This window comes from Astatotilapia calliptera, chromosome 17 (assembly GCF_900246225.1).
Source record: "Astatotilapia calliptera chromosome 17, fAstCal1.2, whole genome shotgun sequence".
Classification (NCBI taxonomy): Eukaryota; Metazoa; Chordata; class Actinopteri; order Cichliformes; family Cichlidae; genus Astatotilapia; species Astatotilapia calliptera.
In genome coordinates, this window is record NC_039318.1 from 19,378,037 (window position 1) to 19,394,214 (window position 16,178).

The 16,178-nt window shown below is 39.6% G+C and overlaps 1 protein-coding gene across 4 annotated transcripts; it reads right to left on the reverse strand.

The window, feature by feature from the left end:
* Positions 1-1,604: 1,604 nt before the first annotated feature.
* Positions 1,605-15,829, reverse strand: mdm2 (MDM2 proto-oncogene). Of its 4 annotated transcripts, none has more exons than XM_026147422.1 (12): positions 15,471-15,829; positions 9,417-9,487; positions 9,253-9,327; positions 7,108-7,241; positions 6,960-7,009; positions 6,580-6,638; positions 5,536-5,623; positions 5,244-5,437; positions 5,033-5,164; positions 4,871-4,942; positions 4,608-4,785; positions 1,605-3,815 (listed from the first exon to the last, which is right to left on the reverse strand). In XM_026147422.1, exons 2-12 carry the CDS (start codon positions 9,468-9,470, stop codon positions 3,280-3,282), a joined length of 1,572 nt encoding a protein of 523 aa, XP_026003207.1. In that variant the 5' UTR covers positions 9,471-9,487; positions 15,471-15,829; the 3' UTR covers positions 1,605-3,279. The 4 variants fall into 4 exon arrangements, with proteins under 4 accessions (XP_026003207.1, XP_026003208.1, XP_026003209.1 ...); XM_026147423.1 differs by lacking the exon at positions 15,471-15,829 and adding an exon at positions 12,231-12,745; XM_026147424.1 differs by lacking the exon at positions 15,471-15,829 and adding an exon at positions 12,226-12,745.
* Positions 15,830-16,178: the final 349 nt, after the last annotated feature.

The window sequence follows — 16,178 nt, forward strand, 5'->3', positions numbered from 1 at the left end:
AGACTGATATTAACCTTTAATAGGGCTGTCAAAATTGAGAGCAAAAAAACCCAACTGCTGTATAATGCCCTCCACTCTCTTTGTTTAATTGGTCACATGACTGCATCACATGACTAACATGCGTCATCGTTTTCAAATGTCTGTTTTCGCTGCCCACACTGCGCATAAGAGCGTTTTGAAAACGCCGTCCCAGTGTGGTAATGATGGGATTTCCGGCTCTTTTTAGAGAACCGGATCTTTCAGCTTGACTCATTAAAAAGAGCCGGCTCTTTCGGGTCCGAACCGGATCTTCAGATTGTTTTGCTGCTTTAATTAATTTATTATTAACAATAATATAAAATTATGCACAAAACGAATTACTAATGTAAAAAAAGTGGTTTTATTTATATATGTTTATATATAAATATAAGCGGTGGCCCCTCGAGACAAAGCACGTACAAACTCCAAAACATTTCTAGCGTTAACTGAACTTCAAAACAGAGCTACCTAGATCACTTAAATTACACAATTGAAAGCATGTGTGTATTGTTTGTGTATTTATACACAGGCACTCATATATATTCAAATAATTAAAAAAAAAAAAGAAGTTAATTTACCTGTTACTACCACACACCAAATACGGTCGTTGGTACTTGCTGGCTTGTGTCGCCACTAACAAAAGCTCAACACTGCGCCTAGCATCCTGGAGCACTTCTGTTGTCTTTTGTACCTGTTTTGGAGTTTTTACGTGCTTCAGGGTTTGTACGTGTTTTGAAATTTGTACGTGCTTTGTCTCTAGGGTCCACCATAAATAGACATTTATTTATTCACTGCACATAAAATGTAATAAATAAATCATATAATACAAAAAACAATTTCATTCAAACCCATTTCAACTTTTAACTATTTAAATTTTCAGCTTTTTCCTTTTAAACAAATTTAAAGTGAAACAACACAAAACACTGCAAACCACAACACAATTAAATATAAATTAAAATATGAAAACAAAAAGAAGATGCATATTCTCTGTTATATGGGCCTGCATGAATAAACTTTCTGAATCCTTTATCATCCACAACTGAAAATAGTTGTGGATGATTACTATACCTTTCTAATGTAATGTTGTCCCTGGCTCTTTCTCTGTCTCTCCCTCCTGCTCTGTTCCTGTGCTACTGAGTGTAACTACCGCCCCTTTCTCCTCATCCCAGCGCAAAGCACAAGGCTCGCATGCGGAGTGAAGCAGAAAAAAAGTGTGAGAGAGGGTGAGAGAAAGAAAAAACAAAACAAAAAAAACACCAAACCCACGGTTTGCAATGAGGACCCGGATCGCGTCGTTCACGTCAAAGACCCGGCTCTAAGAGCCGTTTTGTTCGCGACCGACACATCGCTACACTGTGGACGGTAGGCCAAAACGGAGAGAAACGATGCGTTTTCATACGAAAAAGCATTAGTGTGGACGTAGCGTTAATAGCAAAAATTCACGTGCTTTACCTTGTGGTAATTACCAATCCTTAGGACACGGTTATATTTCTCACCCGATACAAAAGGTGTGAAGATTGTTGGGAATTGTATTTCCAAACTTAAAATATGTGTGTTTGTAATGTAAATAAATGACAGACCCGTGGTTAGAGAAGTAAAACTTTATTTAGTTTCACAGGAAACATTAAATTTATCTTATTATCCAAAAAAAGCTTTCAGAAACATTTCTTAAATAAACTTGAGTATTTTAAATAAATAAATATCAAAGATGTTCAACACTCCATTTTAACGGCAATAATTTCTCAATAATTAAACAACTTTCAAAGAAATTTCCAGAAAAACCTGAAAACATGTCAAAGAAATTTCCAGTAGTTAAATATATGCATGAAAATGAATTTGGGTTCCTTTCAATGACACTTCCCAAAAAAGGGTCAGAAATTAAATGCCGCTAAAATAAAGCACTGCTCGATGTTAGCACCCCCGGACACTTTCAGATGTCGGCAGCGTCATGCACCATGCAGCGTCAGAGCCCTTTGGGTTTTTAATCCGGTTAAGGTGACCTCCTCTCAAGGGAGAAGCTGAGATGCAGAACGAGGCGATCCAGGAGCGAGCGAGCTTGGCGGAGGCGACAGAGAGCTGGCGCAGAAATGATTCAGGGTCGAGTGCCATTTACAAGACGCGGCCGATGCTTCTAAAGTTTGCATCATACAAAATATAATTAACACATTCTAAAAATATCTCTCTTTGCCACAGAGCGCCACACCAGCCTCAAAATAACTGACAACAAAAATCTCTCATTTTTTAAAATGTCTTCTTAAAAAACCTCAAAGATCTACAAAATGTCTGAAAGCTAGCTGTGGAGATGTTTCCATCAAATTTCAAGGTGACACAAAAACATTCAACAAGTTACAACTTCTCACATTTGAGCTCCACCTCCATCTGTTTTCTGATTGATTTAGTGAAGAAAATTTCTAAAACTTTTCAGAAATAGCCTCTGCCAAATTTAGTTTTCACCACAAGCAGTTTCTTCATTCATTTTAGCATTACTTCCATTTTTCAATATATGCTGCCATTAAATGAAGTTTACATTTACTCATGCACCATCTTGTGGTGCGAAATGGTATTACATTAAGGTTGAACTCAGCCTTGGTTTAAGGTGGCATCTCTTTAACACCACACACAGGTGTTTTGAGAATAAAGTCATAGCTGTGTTTCTTAATATTCACCAATATTTATAGATTTAGTTAATTTTGTGAGGTTCTAAACTATTTTTAAATAAAAAGTCTTTAAAATGCAGCAGGAAAAAGAAAAATCTCAGATCTAATATTCTGGTCTTTTTCCACTGCTGTTCATATGAAATTCTGGGGGCTTCTGTTTGTAGGACTTTCATAATGATGGTGGAGCTTTAGAGGGCGTGGACCTGAGATTGACCAGTGAAGATGAGTGTTTATGTAAGCTGCGCCAAAATACAGAAAGCAAAACAGAAGAAACGATACCAACCATTTAAAAAAAAAAAAAAAGAAAGAAGAGAAACCCGAAGCAAAGGGAAGCTTGGCGTTACCCGACAGACCCTTGACGGGCTCATTCCAGAGGTTCAAGGTCAGAGAAACAGTTCAAATAGCAGAATTATTAACTTTTTCAAGAAAATCTTCTCAGTTTTGAAGAAAGTGCCCGCATGTGCCCGAGAACTGAAAGTTTATTTTATTTGGGATTTAGTCAAAGTATCTGCAGTTATTCTGAAGTTTGTGGAAGTCCACATGTGAGAACACCAGCTGTGAATGCTCACATGAATGGGCGGTGTGTGGGGGCAAGGGCGTGGTCTCAGCTGAGGTAGGTGAGGATGACAGACTGGATGGGCAGCCTGCAGACTGGGCACAGTTTGTTCCTCTTCTTCAGCTTCCTGGCGCAGACGTAGCAGGACATAAGGTGTCCGGTCCGTCCGTGCACGATGCAGCCATTCTTTGGTCGCGACTGACAGATGAGGCAGGGGTCCAGGCACGAGTCCGGCAGACGCCACTCCGCCGAAACGCTGCGCTCCATATCGGGGACTTGCATGGTAGGAGGAGCAGCTGGAGCTGCAGCTGGAGCTGGGGAAGGTGGGAGAAGCTCCTGAGAATCAATGGAGGATGAGTGTGAGGAAGAGGAGGGCTGGGATTCGGGAGTCCAGAGCTTCTCCTGTGAATAGGAGGAGGAAGGCTGGGAGCATGAGAGGAGATCCTGGGAGTTTGGTGCGGAGGAGGCGGAGTCAGCAGCGGCAGAGGAGCAGGTGGAGTCGGACGCACACTGTGAGTGCAGAGGAGGAGTTTTTAATCTTTTCCCATCTGGAACATCGACTCCGTTCTCCTCCATGTCAGAACCTGCAGGACACAAATCAATCAATCGATTAGCAGCTTGTCTGTCACCGAAGATAAAACTGACAGCAAGCTGCAGTTCCTCTAGTGGCCACTTGAGGAAAAAGTGAGCCAGTCAGCACCTGCAGGTTCTCACCTGAACATCTCTGTGCTCTTCTAGAGCGTTTTTAATTAAATTATTCGATTTCTAATACTACTACTACTAATTATAATAATAATAATAAGAGACTTGAAAATGATTTCTACATTCATTTTGTGATTGGCTATTCATTAGAAAGTGTGTGCAGATAGGGATGTGCATCAAAAATCGAGTATCAGCTACATAGATCTGAGATGAGGTGTACAGCAGCAGCTTGTCTCTTTTTCCTCTCTGCCTAATGATTGGTTTTCTAAATTGTCGCTTCGGTATTCTGATGTAGACAATCATCACCAGTGGTTTTAGGTAGGCTGTGTCTGACTAATATGAAATAATCTGAGTGATGTGTAATTCTGCACAGGTGTGTTGACATTGGCACACAGGGACATCTGACCTGGTTTTATAGACTGAAGATATTCTGGGGGTTTTCTAACCTTTACACTCGTCTTTGATTCACTGGAGATTTCCCTTTGTTATTTGAAAACACCGGCTCTGTGCTTTTTTTGGTTTTTGTTTTTTTTGGGGGGGGTATGTTAAATGAAGGAGTCCAAACTTGATTGACTTTTGAAACGTCTGTGTCCCCCTTCTTTCGTTTGCACCTTTTTGACAGCATTACTCTAAAAACAAACTACTTTGGTCTCTGTAGTCATGATAAGATTTACCTGGAGGTTCTTTGGCAGCTGATAGGTTGGTCGGCTTTGTGGGCAGGGCTTTAGGGCTGGAGGAGGCACAGTTGACGGACACATCAGGTAGCCAATCCTGGCGCAGATCCCAGCAGCGGAGGCAGTTTCTGGGCAGAGGAGGGTTCAACTCATCGCATTTCGCACAGCGCCAGTAATCCTGAGAGGAAAACACTCCATTACACCTGAACAACTTGCGTAAGTGTGTGGCTTTGTGTCATCTGTGTGTTTGTGCAGCAACTCACAGCTTCAGTAATCTCTGTGTCTTCATCAAAGGAGTCGTCGTCATCTGCTTCGAAGATTGTGACCTCATATACCTGCAGCACACAGACAAGATGGCTATTAGTATCGTTGTCGAGCCAAGGTAGATGTTTAATGGCCAGCTCGGTCTATTAAGTGGTTCTTACCTGATCATCAGCAGAGAGAGAAGCATCATCTTCATTGTAATCATCTGAATCTATGGACTCGACTTCAAATTCAACACTGAAGTTGTCGCTGTCAGAGTCTGACGCTGCGTCCGTGACCTCTGACCTCCCAGACTAAACACACACAGAGTCCACATTACACATTATACATCAACACAGGCTCAATAAACCACTGATTGTGCGTCATGCTCACTGTGCTGTGCGAGTCAGATGATTGGCTGCTGTGTCTTTCTCGCCCGCTCCCAAGTCCTCCAATCACACACCAGGACAGGCTGTCGTCGAACGTCAGCGAGTAGCTGTCAGACCGTCTCCTTTTCGTGCCTCCCTCTTCCTCCTCCTCCTCCGAGTCTTCTTCAACATCCCCCTCGTCTACACTGTGTGAGGGACCTGCAGACAAAAGGTGGGCGGAGTTTGGTTAAACAGTTAAACACCTTGAATGAAATGGTGGTGGAGTTAGTGCTGGTACATCTTGAGGAGAAACTCACCTGGCTCATTGCTCCTGCAGCTCCACCTTCTCCTCCTCCTTCTCCTCCTCCTGTCAGGCGATGAAGAGCAACCTTCTGTTTCTGCCGCCTGAAAGCACAAACACGTTTTTGAGCTGATTTTCAAACTTTTAAACTCTTGTTGGGCCATAGAATAATCACCAAATTCCATGTGACTTTTAAATTAGATCATACACATTAGATATGTTTATGATCATCATCCCCAAAAGGTTCAATTTCTCCCAAACACAAAACAAAAAAGTCACACAAAGGCAAGAAGGAAAGACTGGAGCCTCCTGGTGTGCAGCCAGATGTGTCTGAGTATGTGTGTTAATAGGATAACGTGGCTTGTGTTCTAATGACACAATTGAGTTAACTAATAATACAGCAAAACACTTTGTTTGTTGGTTTTTGGTGTTTTTTTGTCTGTAAAAATTCTGCTGCAGCTCGTTCGTGGTTAAAGTGTGCGTTTGGATTATTTAGCCACAAACAGCAGCAGCACAAATTCAAAGTTTTACAGTTTGCCTGCTCTTTACGTTCACCGCCACCCTCTTGGATTGTTAAGCTGGGGTTACTGGGACTGCTTTTACTTTCTGAGTTGGAAATCTGAGTTTCCAACTCAATCAGGAATTCACTATAATAGCGTTTTGAGTGCTCAGCAAGAGTAGAATGTTTCTTTCTGTAATTCAGAAGGAAGTCTGTGAAAGTGTCGGTAAATATATTCCTCAGTGAAGACTGCAGCAGTGTTTTTGCTTCTTAGGTGGACTCATAACTGGAGTTGAGTGCACCTGGAAGTAATTCTCTCGTAAGCTGGAATGGTTCAGAGGTTGGAGCTTGTAAAATGGTCCAAAATAGCCTGTGTGAATAGCACAAGGTGAAACTTTACTTCGAGTTTATTCTAAACTTCTTAAATGCTGCGCTCACAGCGAGGGAAAGGAAGCTGAAGGTACGTAAATGTGAAGGAACAAACCCGGGCTAGAAATACCGAAGGTTTATCTGGCAAAAACACAATAGACGTAGAGAATCCAAACATGGTGTGCGTCTTACCTCCGTCCTTCTGTCTGTCTGGCTGCTGCTGTGCGGCTCACTCAGACTTGTTGTTGATTCTAAAGAGAGTGTTTGTCAGAGTCAGACCAGCAGGATATCATCTATATATACACAAACACACACACCCTCAATATTTAGAAAGTATGCCTTTATCCTCCTGAAGGAAAAGCAGGTGGAGGTCTAACATTTCTTCCCCAAAAGTCAGAAAAACAAGTTAATTTGGAGTCAATTGGTGTTTACACAGAACCAAAACAGCTCAATTTTAGCCCCTTGGCTTTCCACCTGTGGGCACTTCAGGGGATGTAAGACTGGATATTTTCGGACCACAAAGGTGTAGCTGTATTTAATAATGTGCCTCGTGTGCAAAATGCGATTCCTACCTGGACTACTGACAGCCACCAGGTTCTTGGTGATCATTGCAAACAGAACCCTGAAACAAGAAAACATCACATATTTTATTTAAAGGGTTTTTTTTTCCTTTTAGTGAGTCTGAAGGACCAAAAGCTTCATCCTCTACCACTCACTCACCGCGGCTCTTTCACGGAGAAGCTGTCGACTCCCAGCACACGGCCCAGAGCATCCTGGGCGCAGTGGACGATGTGTTGCTGCTTCTGGTCGTACAGCTGCTTCTGGATGATGTACTGACCCAGGTAGAACATTACCTGCAAAAACACAGAGATACATCGTGGGATGATTGTAGGATGCACAGGCTAATTATTACATTTGGGTGTTTTGTTATTGTGGTTTTTAAACATCAGCAATTTTACCACCATTACAAGACTGCAGTCAGATTAGCTGAAGTTATGCACTCTGAAAAAGGATAAGCTGAGTTTCTTCTCTTTTCTCTACATCCAGAAAATACTGTTCAGGTGTTCTTTGTTGATCACACATATAATTACAGCGTTTATCTTGCCTCAAAACTGGAAACTCTGCATGTTCCTGTTGGTTTTGGAGCTTTTGATGAGCAAACATGGAATTTATTAGTAAAGTATTTTCCAAAACAAATTTTATTTCCTTTTTAAACGCACCAAAAATCGTTAATATGCATGAAAAATCCTAATAATATGGGCTGCTTGTAGCTTTTGTTAGTGGGCGTTTTCTTCTCAACATCTAAGCTGCAGCAACAAATGAGAAAAAAGAAATCCAAGTCACAGATGATGAGCTCACAAAGAAAACAAAACAATGTATAAATAAATAACGGTGCAAAAAAATAATACAACCGCAGGGTCTGTTTATAGAGCTTAACACAACGAAGACCACTGCCCCCATTTGGATTCCACGATGGTGGAGCTAAGGTTTGTGAACTGCAAAAGAGAAAATCAAAATGACACTGAAGATTGGCATAAGAGTGGGATGCAAATGACAAGGATTTAACCTTCAAAATAAAAGACCACGGGCAGGGGGACTGCCCAGAAATTAAAAAGTGTCTATATGTGGGAAGCACTGCAGACATGAGACTGAGAGGGAAAAGGAGTCGAATAGGGAATCCTGGAAAAATCATGAGGATGAACTAAAGGAGAGCTGGGGTGAGTCTCAAAGTTCTCCTTTTTTCACGCCGTCTTCATTAAAAGGCCAAAACACCATTTTTCCTGCATTGGTAATAGATCTTCGCAGTGACCAGTAATTTCCAGCTACCACGCAGCTCGATCACACCAGTGTACCATGGAAAAGAGCAGCTTGGTCACAATCACGATATCAGCAATAACGGCAGAGTCTGAAACTTTCAGGGGCAACCAGCAGTGACGTGTCAACAGAGTACCACAAATGTCAATGACAGCAACGACAGCGTGCGAAATCACCTCCGGCAACTCGGGGTGGGCGGGTCCCACGCTAGCCTTCAGACTTTTCTAACCTTTCAGAGAAGCAACTGAAGCGAATAAGAGCGCAGTTCAGTGTAGTAAATACAATAAAGGGGTTACCTAGGCAACCAGAGCCTGGAACATCCGCTATTGACGCGCGATGAGCAAATTGCTTCCTGTTTAGCTGTACGAAAGCAAAAAGAACAATCAAACACTTAAAATAGTTTTCCACTTATAGTTTGTAAAGTTTCTTAAGACTTTCTGCAACTTGCTTTTTTATTCTGTCTTTCGTTACATCCTGCCTTTTTTTAAAACATTTTTCTTTTTTTGCATGCCAAAGAGCAAAGTGAACTGGACTCAAATATCTTGTAAGTGTGCACAAACTTGGCCGAATAAAGATGACATGCACGTTTCTGATAACGATTTTTAAATATGTAATCGTAACACCACCAGAGACAATATATATCACATTTTATAATTTTTACTTTGCTGAGCTCATCCTGCATTCTACTTTACTGAGCCGATTTTATTACAGCTGTGTCTAATGTTTTGGCTGCTGTGATAGCAGATTTTTGGACAGAAAAAGCATATTTAATCTCACGCACTATCTGCAACGTATGACTACAAACTTCACCACAAGGTGGCAATGTTTCATCATAAAGTGTGCAAATGCAGTATGAGGCAGGTGTTTTAGGCAGGAGGGGGCAGTGGTAGTAAAGGAAGTTCTGGGTTCATTCATTCATTGCTGTCTGTGAATGCAGGTCCGGTAACAGTCCTAACACCACCTGACGACACCCCTCACACATCAAAGCCAACAAAAAGACTGTCTCAAAGCTCCCGGTGAAATGTGGAGCAGTAAATGGAAATGCTGTACCTCCTTCATGGTGAAAACATCTTTAGTGGCTCCAGCGTGCTGCAGCAAAGAGCAGAACTCTACCTTTGGTCTCACCTGAACACACACAGAGAGGAAAACGTTAAGTCACACAGTCAGTGAAGAGTTACGAGCACATGAAGAAGTCGGGAACTTGCCGCCCTCACCAGTTTGTTGTCGTCCTCCGTGGTCCAGGTGTTGGTATCACTGTCGGCTGACATGGTGAAGCTGATTGTCCCTGCACGCCAACACACAGCAGATTATGACAGATTACATAAACCAGTACAGTATTTTTTAAACATAATAGATTTGGAAAAAGCGCTCCTAAAGTAAATCTTTTTCACAGCGTAAGACAGATTAGGCATTCATCATTAGCATTAGTTATATTTCTTTGAAGTCCTCCCCCTCCATCTGCGGCACTGCAATATAAACCCGGATACAGAAAGTATAATCCCAGGCTTACTGTATAAATATTATCATCTTCTTCGTCTGTGTTTAATCTGCCTGGTTTAAAAAGTTAATTTAACCTTTTAAGATGATGCAGGTTTGTTTAAAGCAAATCAAATCACTTTTATTGTCACATCACATGTGCAGGTACACTGGTACAGTACATGTGAGTGAAATTCTTGTGTGTGAGCTTCACAAGCAACAGAGGTGTGCAAAAGTATAATAACATAAGAACAAGCAAAATATAAGAACGGCTAAATCTGAGAATTATATGAATATAAGAGTGTATGCATATTACTGAATGTGAATACTAAATGTGTATGTGTACGTGTGTGTGTGTGTGTGTGTGTGTGTGTGTGTGTGTGTGTGTGTGTGTGTGTGTGTGTGTGTGTGTGTGTGTGTGTGTGTACACATATTTTACAAATTAAATAGAGTAAACAATAAAATATCTAAAATATACAGAGCATGCCGACCGCCTGGTGTTGACTGAGAGCAGCCGGTTCCTTTTCTGTGTTTTTATTTTGCTTACACAAAAACACATCTGGAGGAAAAACCTCGGCCCTGGACGAGGGCTGCTGAGCCTCCAACTGTGGATTATTTAACTGAAGAAACCACTCACGTGTCGAGCTGATACTTGAATCAGATATCAGTAATGGAAAAAGCAGATCAATATGGCCAATCTATTGAAATCTGTCCTCTGATTATTAGATTCATTACTCTGTGATGCAGCAAAGCAAAAAATAATCATTTGTGCATTTACAAAATTCATCTTATTCATTTAAGACTGGTACGGGATTTGAATTCTGTACTGAAAACACCTGCAGTCAAGGTACTTGTACACTAGGAATGGATCAGTGCATCTTCACCTGAAAGTCTGAGGCACCCTACCTGACCGAAGTTTGTGTATTTCCCTATTTGATAAACAAAAAATGCCAGCTGCCGTTAAATCCCGAAGAAGAAGAAGCTGTGTCCCAGAATTCATAGTGCAGCCCAGCTCAGTTTCCAACAATGACGGCAGCTAGTTAGTTTTAATATTACTCTTATTATTCTTTCTGGGTCACAAAATAAACGTTTAACATATTTTCAGGTGAGAATGTAGCTGTGTAAACCTCAAATATCTGCTCAGTTTATCAAGACACCACATATTTTCAAAAGCTAGCGCGATAGCTAGCCAGGGGCAAGGCTCACTAGAGCCTGTGAGAACAACGGACTCCTGGTAAATCGTTTTCAAACCCACCGCCGTCTTTCGCTACTCAGATTAAACATGATATATAAGTCACTTAGATAACTTAAAAATGTTATTGTTTGGCTTTTTTTAGTATTTTATTTGTTCCTGAGTAAATCAGTTTGGCTGAGATTAAAGTTATACTTTTTACACAGCTGAATAAACGTCAAGCAGACAACAGATTATCAGATGTGTGAGATGCTCGAGAATATACTCCGGTGTCCTGTTATATTTTAGATAGCAAGGAGTTTATTAAACGTCACAGAAACAATCTGCAAATTTCATTAAAATTTAATAAACTATCATCTTGTCTTTAGTTTTAGTTAGCACATACCTTAAACACTTAAAGCTGTAAGCTAATGATAGTTATATAAGAGCAGACGCATGCTGGTGCAATAAGCTGTACGTTCTACATCCAATGGATGCATGATCTGATTAGTCGACTAATCGCAAAAATAATCGGTGACTAGTCGACTATCAAAATAATCGTTTGTAGCAGCCCTAGCCGTAAACAGCTTGTTTAGCGACACCACAAAACAAACAATAGCGTAACATGAAACCATAGATGTTTTCATATCGTTATATCGAACAGCCCTAAAGCCTGGTGATTTTTATTTTTGTGGAGGGCAGAAACCTCTTTGAGCAATAATCTGATCTAAATACTGAGTTCAACTGTAAACTCAGGAGCACAGGTATCAGTGCAGATATTGCCTGTGACTGTAATTAACAGGACATTTACTGATGTAAGTGGCTCATATTTACAGTATCTGATCAGTTGTGACCTGACATGGTGTTAAGATGAAAAGCTCTAAAATCAAAGTTATGGAAGATCTCTTTGTTTCTGTGATGTACAACCGGAATATAAATAACCACAGATATGTGCACAGGCTCCCAGCCACACTGATACCGAGCCAGGATTTCATAACCGGTGCATCACAAATTTTCATTCAGAGCAAAATGTCACTTTTCAACATTTTTCAACAGGCAAATAAAGCAAGAAAATGTAAAAAACATCACACTGTCAGACTTTAACAGAATTTACTTACCGATATAAAACACATATTTACAGAAAACATTCAAAGAAGCTTGTACTAACCTTTTGTGTCAGTTTTGCTTAAAAAGTTACTGAATCTTTGCTTGTTTTTAACAACACAAACGTGTAGTCCTGACACAACACCTGACAGACAGATCAACTCAATAACCATCCAGTCTTTTTGCATTAGCACCAGGTTAATGCTTAATTAATCAGCTGTTAAAAGTCTAAAATGTTTTCCAGTATTCAAGGAATAAAATGAAGTCCTTACCTTACCTTACGTATATGCAGGGGAAATAAATCCGTTTTAGCAGCTCATCTTGTGCAAATAAAGGCAGATAAAGTGCAGAAAGAGTGGAGCAGGGCAGAGCTGCAGCCTCTTATAGACCTGCTCAGACATGTCAGGACTAGACCAGTTTAAAGGCCTGGCCTAGTCTGACTGGGGCCTATCATGCCCTGACTCAGCTGTACTGTAGGACTGGAACAGCTGATTCAATCATAGAGCTTCTGTAGACAAGCCAGGGCTAGTCTGCATTGACTCATCCTATCAAAGTTACATAACCACACTAACCAGAGTGCTGGTTATCTCACTAACCAGGACTAGTCTTAGCCAGATAACCAGTGCCAAATCAGGGGCACAACACCTGCTTGATCTGAGCACAGGAAACCGGGAAGATCAGCGCAATACTTAATTCTCCAATTTATTATTTATTCCAACCAAAAGTGTTTTTTTACATATACCTTTTCTTTCTGGTCTCAAGTCAAAAACACAAAATTAGACCTAAAAGACAATATATTGAAATAAGTCATAAATAAGAGTTCTTCTATTCTATTTCTATTTTTGTTTAATTTTCGGTTTTCAGTTCTTTTTTTCCTTGTTTATTTTTTATTATACATTCAAAAATATATTTTTTTAAATATTTTTCTGTGTTTCAGTGTTAGTTTCACACTTCTGTTTTTTAAAATGTTGTTTCTAAATGTAGCTTTTTGAAATGCACAGACTTCTGTTAAATAATGTAACATAGACAGGTTGGCTTAAAGGCCCATTCAGACTTTCTTTTAAATCAAACACTGTAAAATCTAGTTTTTATTTTGATTAACAAAAATGTGGTTTCAAACTTTTTAGTTTAAATCTGGTTAACTATGATGACTAAGACTGGACCTTGTTCTTTCGGTTACTGTAAAAAGACACTTATTGATTGGATTTTAAATTTTCCAACAACCCTGTGAGAGCCTGTGAGACTTTGCTGGAATTCAAATTCAAATTCAAATTCAAATTTTATTTGTCACACACACACACAACCATACACAGTATGACATGGGGGTGAAATGCTTGTAGCTGTACAATGCCCGACCATTAAATGACAGAAGAAAAGTTTTACAATATTTACAATTTACTACAAAAATTTACAAATTAACTTAGGAATTTACAGTAAAGAATGTGCAAATAGCAGAAGAGATTATAAAGATAAGGATTATAAATTATAGGAATTATAGGATTATAGGAAACTGTAAAAATAAAAAAACAAAGCAAAAACAGACAGCCCTGTTTCCACAGAGGTGCAGGACTTTATTTTAAAGTGCACCCACACAGTTCAGAGCTGTAAACTACAAATGGCAGTGGCTCAGAGATGGAGAAGACCAACCTGACCACAGTACACCGGGGTCACCAGACATGACAGCAGCACTCAAAAGTCACGCTCAACAAAAAACAGCCATAAGTTTATCTGTTGATTTACCAGCTCACCAGGGACATAAGTTTAAAGTTCACATTTTTCTAATAACGATTTCCTTTTTGTTTTTGCAGGAATAATCAGCAAACAAAAACAAAACATACATGACATAAAAATATTAGTATGGGCCAAATTATGTGGTATTCCCAGGTTCAGGTTTGCTCTTTGCACCCAACTCATTTGACAAAAAAAAAAGGAAAAAAAAAATGCATCTGACGGTTACTGCTAAATATCTGATCATAATGGGTAAATTAAACCTCCAACCGGGATCAAAATTGAGCTTTAGGATTGGCTTAACGCTGTCTGCATATGTTCATTTTCAGATCGCTGGATAAACAAAAGTGTCCGATTCTGATTTAAAGCAGCAAACAGACCAGAAACTGCTGAGAATACGAGATATTCTCAGCCATCTTAAAGCAAATCAACATAATTTCATTAACAGCACAAAATCCATCAGATCAAAAATGAAAACAATTGTATTGTTTTTGGCTTTGGCTGTTCAGGTTTTTTCTTTTTTTCTAAGTTGAATAAATCCAGAGATAAATAAAGATGATTGTTTTATGCTTTTTTACTGAACTATGTAGCTTTTATTAACCCTCTTATTTCTTGTAATGATTTAACTTCTGAGGTGTTTTTGTTTTACTAACAGCATGTGGTCACCGTTTTCCTATTAAATTACTAATCTATTGATTTTGTTTCACATTGTCTACACATTGCTGTGGCTGTGACCTCTGTACCTCACAGTCTTCCACCTGGAATAAAACCACATTATGAAGAAAGCTTTGTTTGCCGTTTCAGACCCAGAAATTAAACTGCATGTAATAAAATTTAACACAAATTGTTAACACAACTATGATAATCTAATTAATGCAACAATGTGAGGCAAATAAACATGTTTAACCTTATTTTATGAATGATTATTATTATTAACTTTATCTGCATTGAACTGTGAACATACACAAAATGCTTAAACTAATTATCTTACAGTGCTACTTTCACTACTTCAGCCTGAGTAATCTTATTGTTGTTCCTGTGTGCACCACTTCCCCATGTCTTCTGTTTTTATGAGCACATCACTAGTATCTGATATTGCATACAAATAAACTTCTTGTCTTTTAAGGATCCTAAAAGAGCTGCCAAGGTGAAGCCAGTACACTTTGTACTTGTTTGGCTTTGCTTTTGCCCTCGAGTGTGTAATTTTTCCCCGCAAACAGCTGACCGGCTGTGTGAGTCAGCTGCTAAACCGTGACAACTCAGAAAGGCAGGAAGGTTTGCCCGGACATGTCCCGCTCACTCTCCTCTGTCTGAGTTTGTGTCTTACACACACAGATCTGAGAGAGCCCGGCCGGAACCTTTCATCACCTCTAACTGTATTATCTCACACTCATCGGAGGAAAATTAATGAGCAGATGCTTCAAACTGACCGCAGACTTCAGGAGCTAAAATTAAAGGCCGATTATTGTTTTGTCTGCAGAACGAGGTACTAAAGAGCTCAGTTGCTGGCTGCTAACAGTGGATAAAAACACATCTACTTATAACTTTATGCATGAAGCAAAAACAAAATTTAGTAATACATTACCATAAATCAGATATAAAAACGTCTCAATCTGAACAGTTAAATCCAATTTTCCCTGCGGTATTGACGGCTAACGCTGAAGCTTTAAATATACTTTTTACATATCCTTTAAACAGTAATTTAAAAAAAACGCAGAGACTAGAAACCCACCGAAAGCATTAGTGTTAAAGCACAAAGAGTTATTTTAGAGTGATCGTTTTATCTTACCAGGATTGAGCAGACGGACTTGAGTTGCTTGAAAGCAGCGTCCACGGCGCTACTTCTCAACGCGTGTCAACTTGATCAGGAAACCCCGAGGCTCCGCGGCCTGCTAGCCACAATATGCTATCAACTTGCTAACGCGGACTTCTGCTGCAGTTAGAGCGCTAAAATCTGGCGCAGAAAAGTTTAGCTGTTATTTACGCACATTTCTAATTCACTTATGATGAAATAATATCCAACAACGACGTTAATCCAACAATTTCCCGGACAGTTGAGCCACTTCTACTTAGTGTTTACAACGCTCGCCACTCAAAGGCTGTGACTTAGTCAGATGGCGCCCCTAGTGGCTAGGAAGCCGACACTTTCTCAATTCAAATCCCCAAACACACTGATACGACAATAAAACCATTAAACTCATCCAATCTGAGCAGTTTGGGCCATAAAATTCCTGTTTATGTAAAAATAAAAATAAAAATAAAAAATAAAAAAAAATACAAGAATAAATTATTAATTTCAAAATAAAGGCCAGTCTACATTAGCAGGACATGTTAAAAGATCAGTAAATTGCTAATTTGTTTTTATGAAATTATTTTACCTCAAAATTATACATATGATCGTGCTTTATTAATTTCTTTGACATGACCCAGAGCTGTGGGAAGTGTGGGGTGAAGTGGAGGCTGTAAAAGTATTCATGTTACAATCAAGTCATATTTT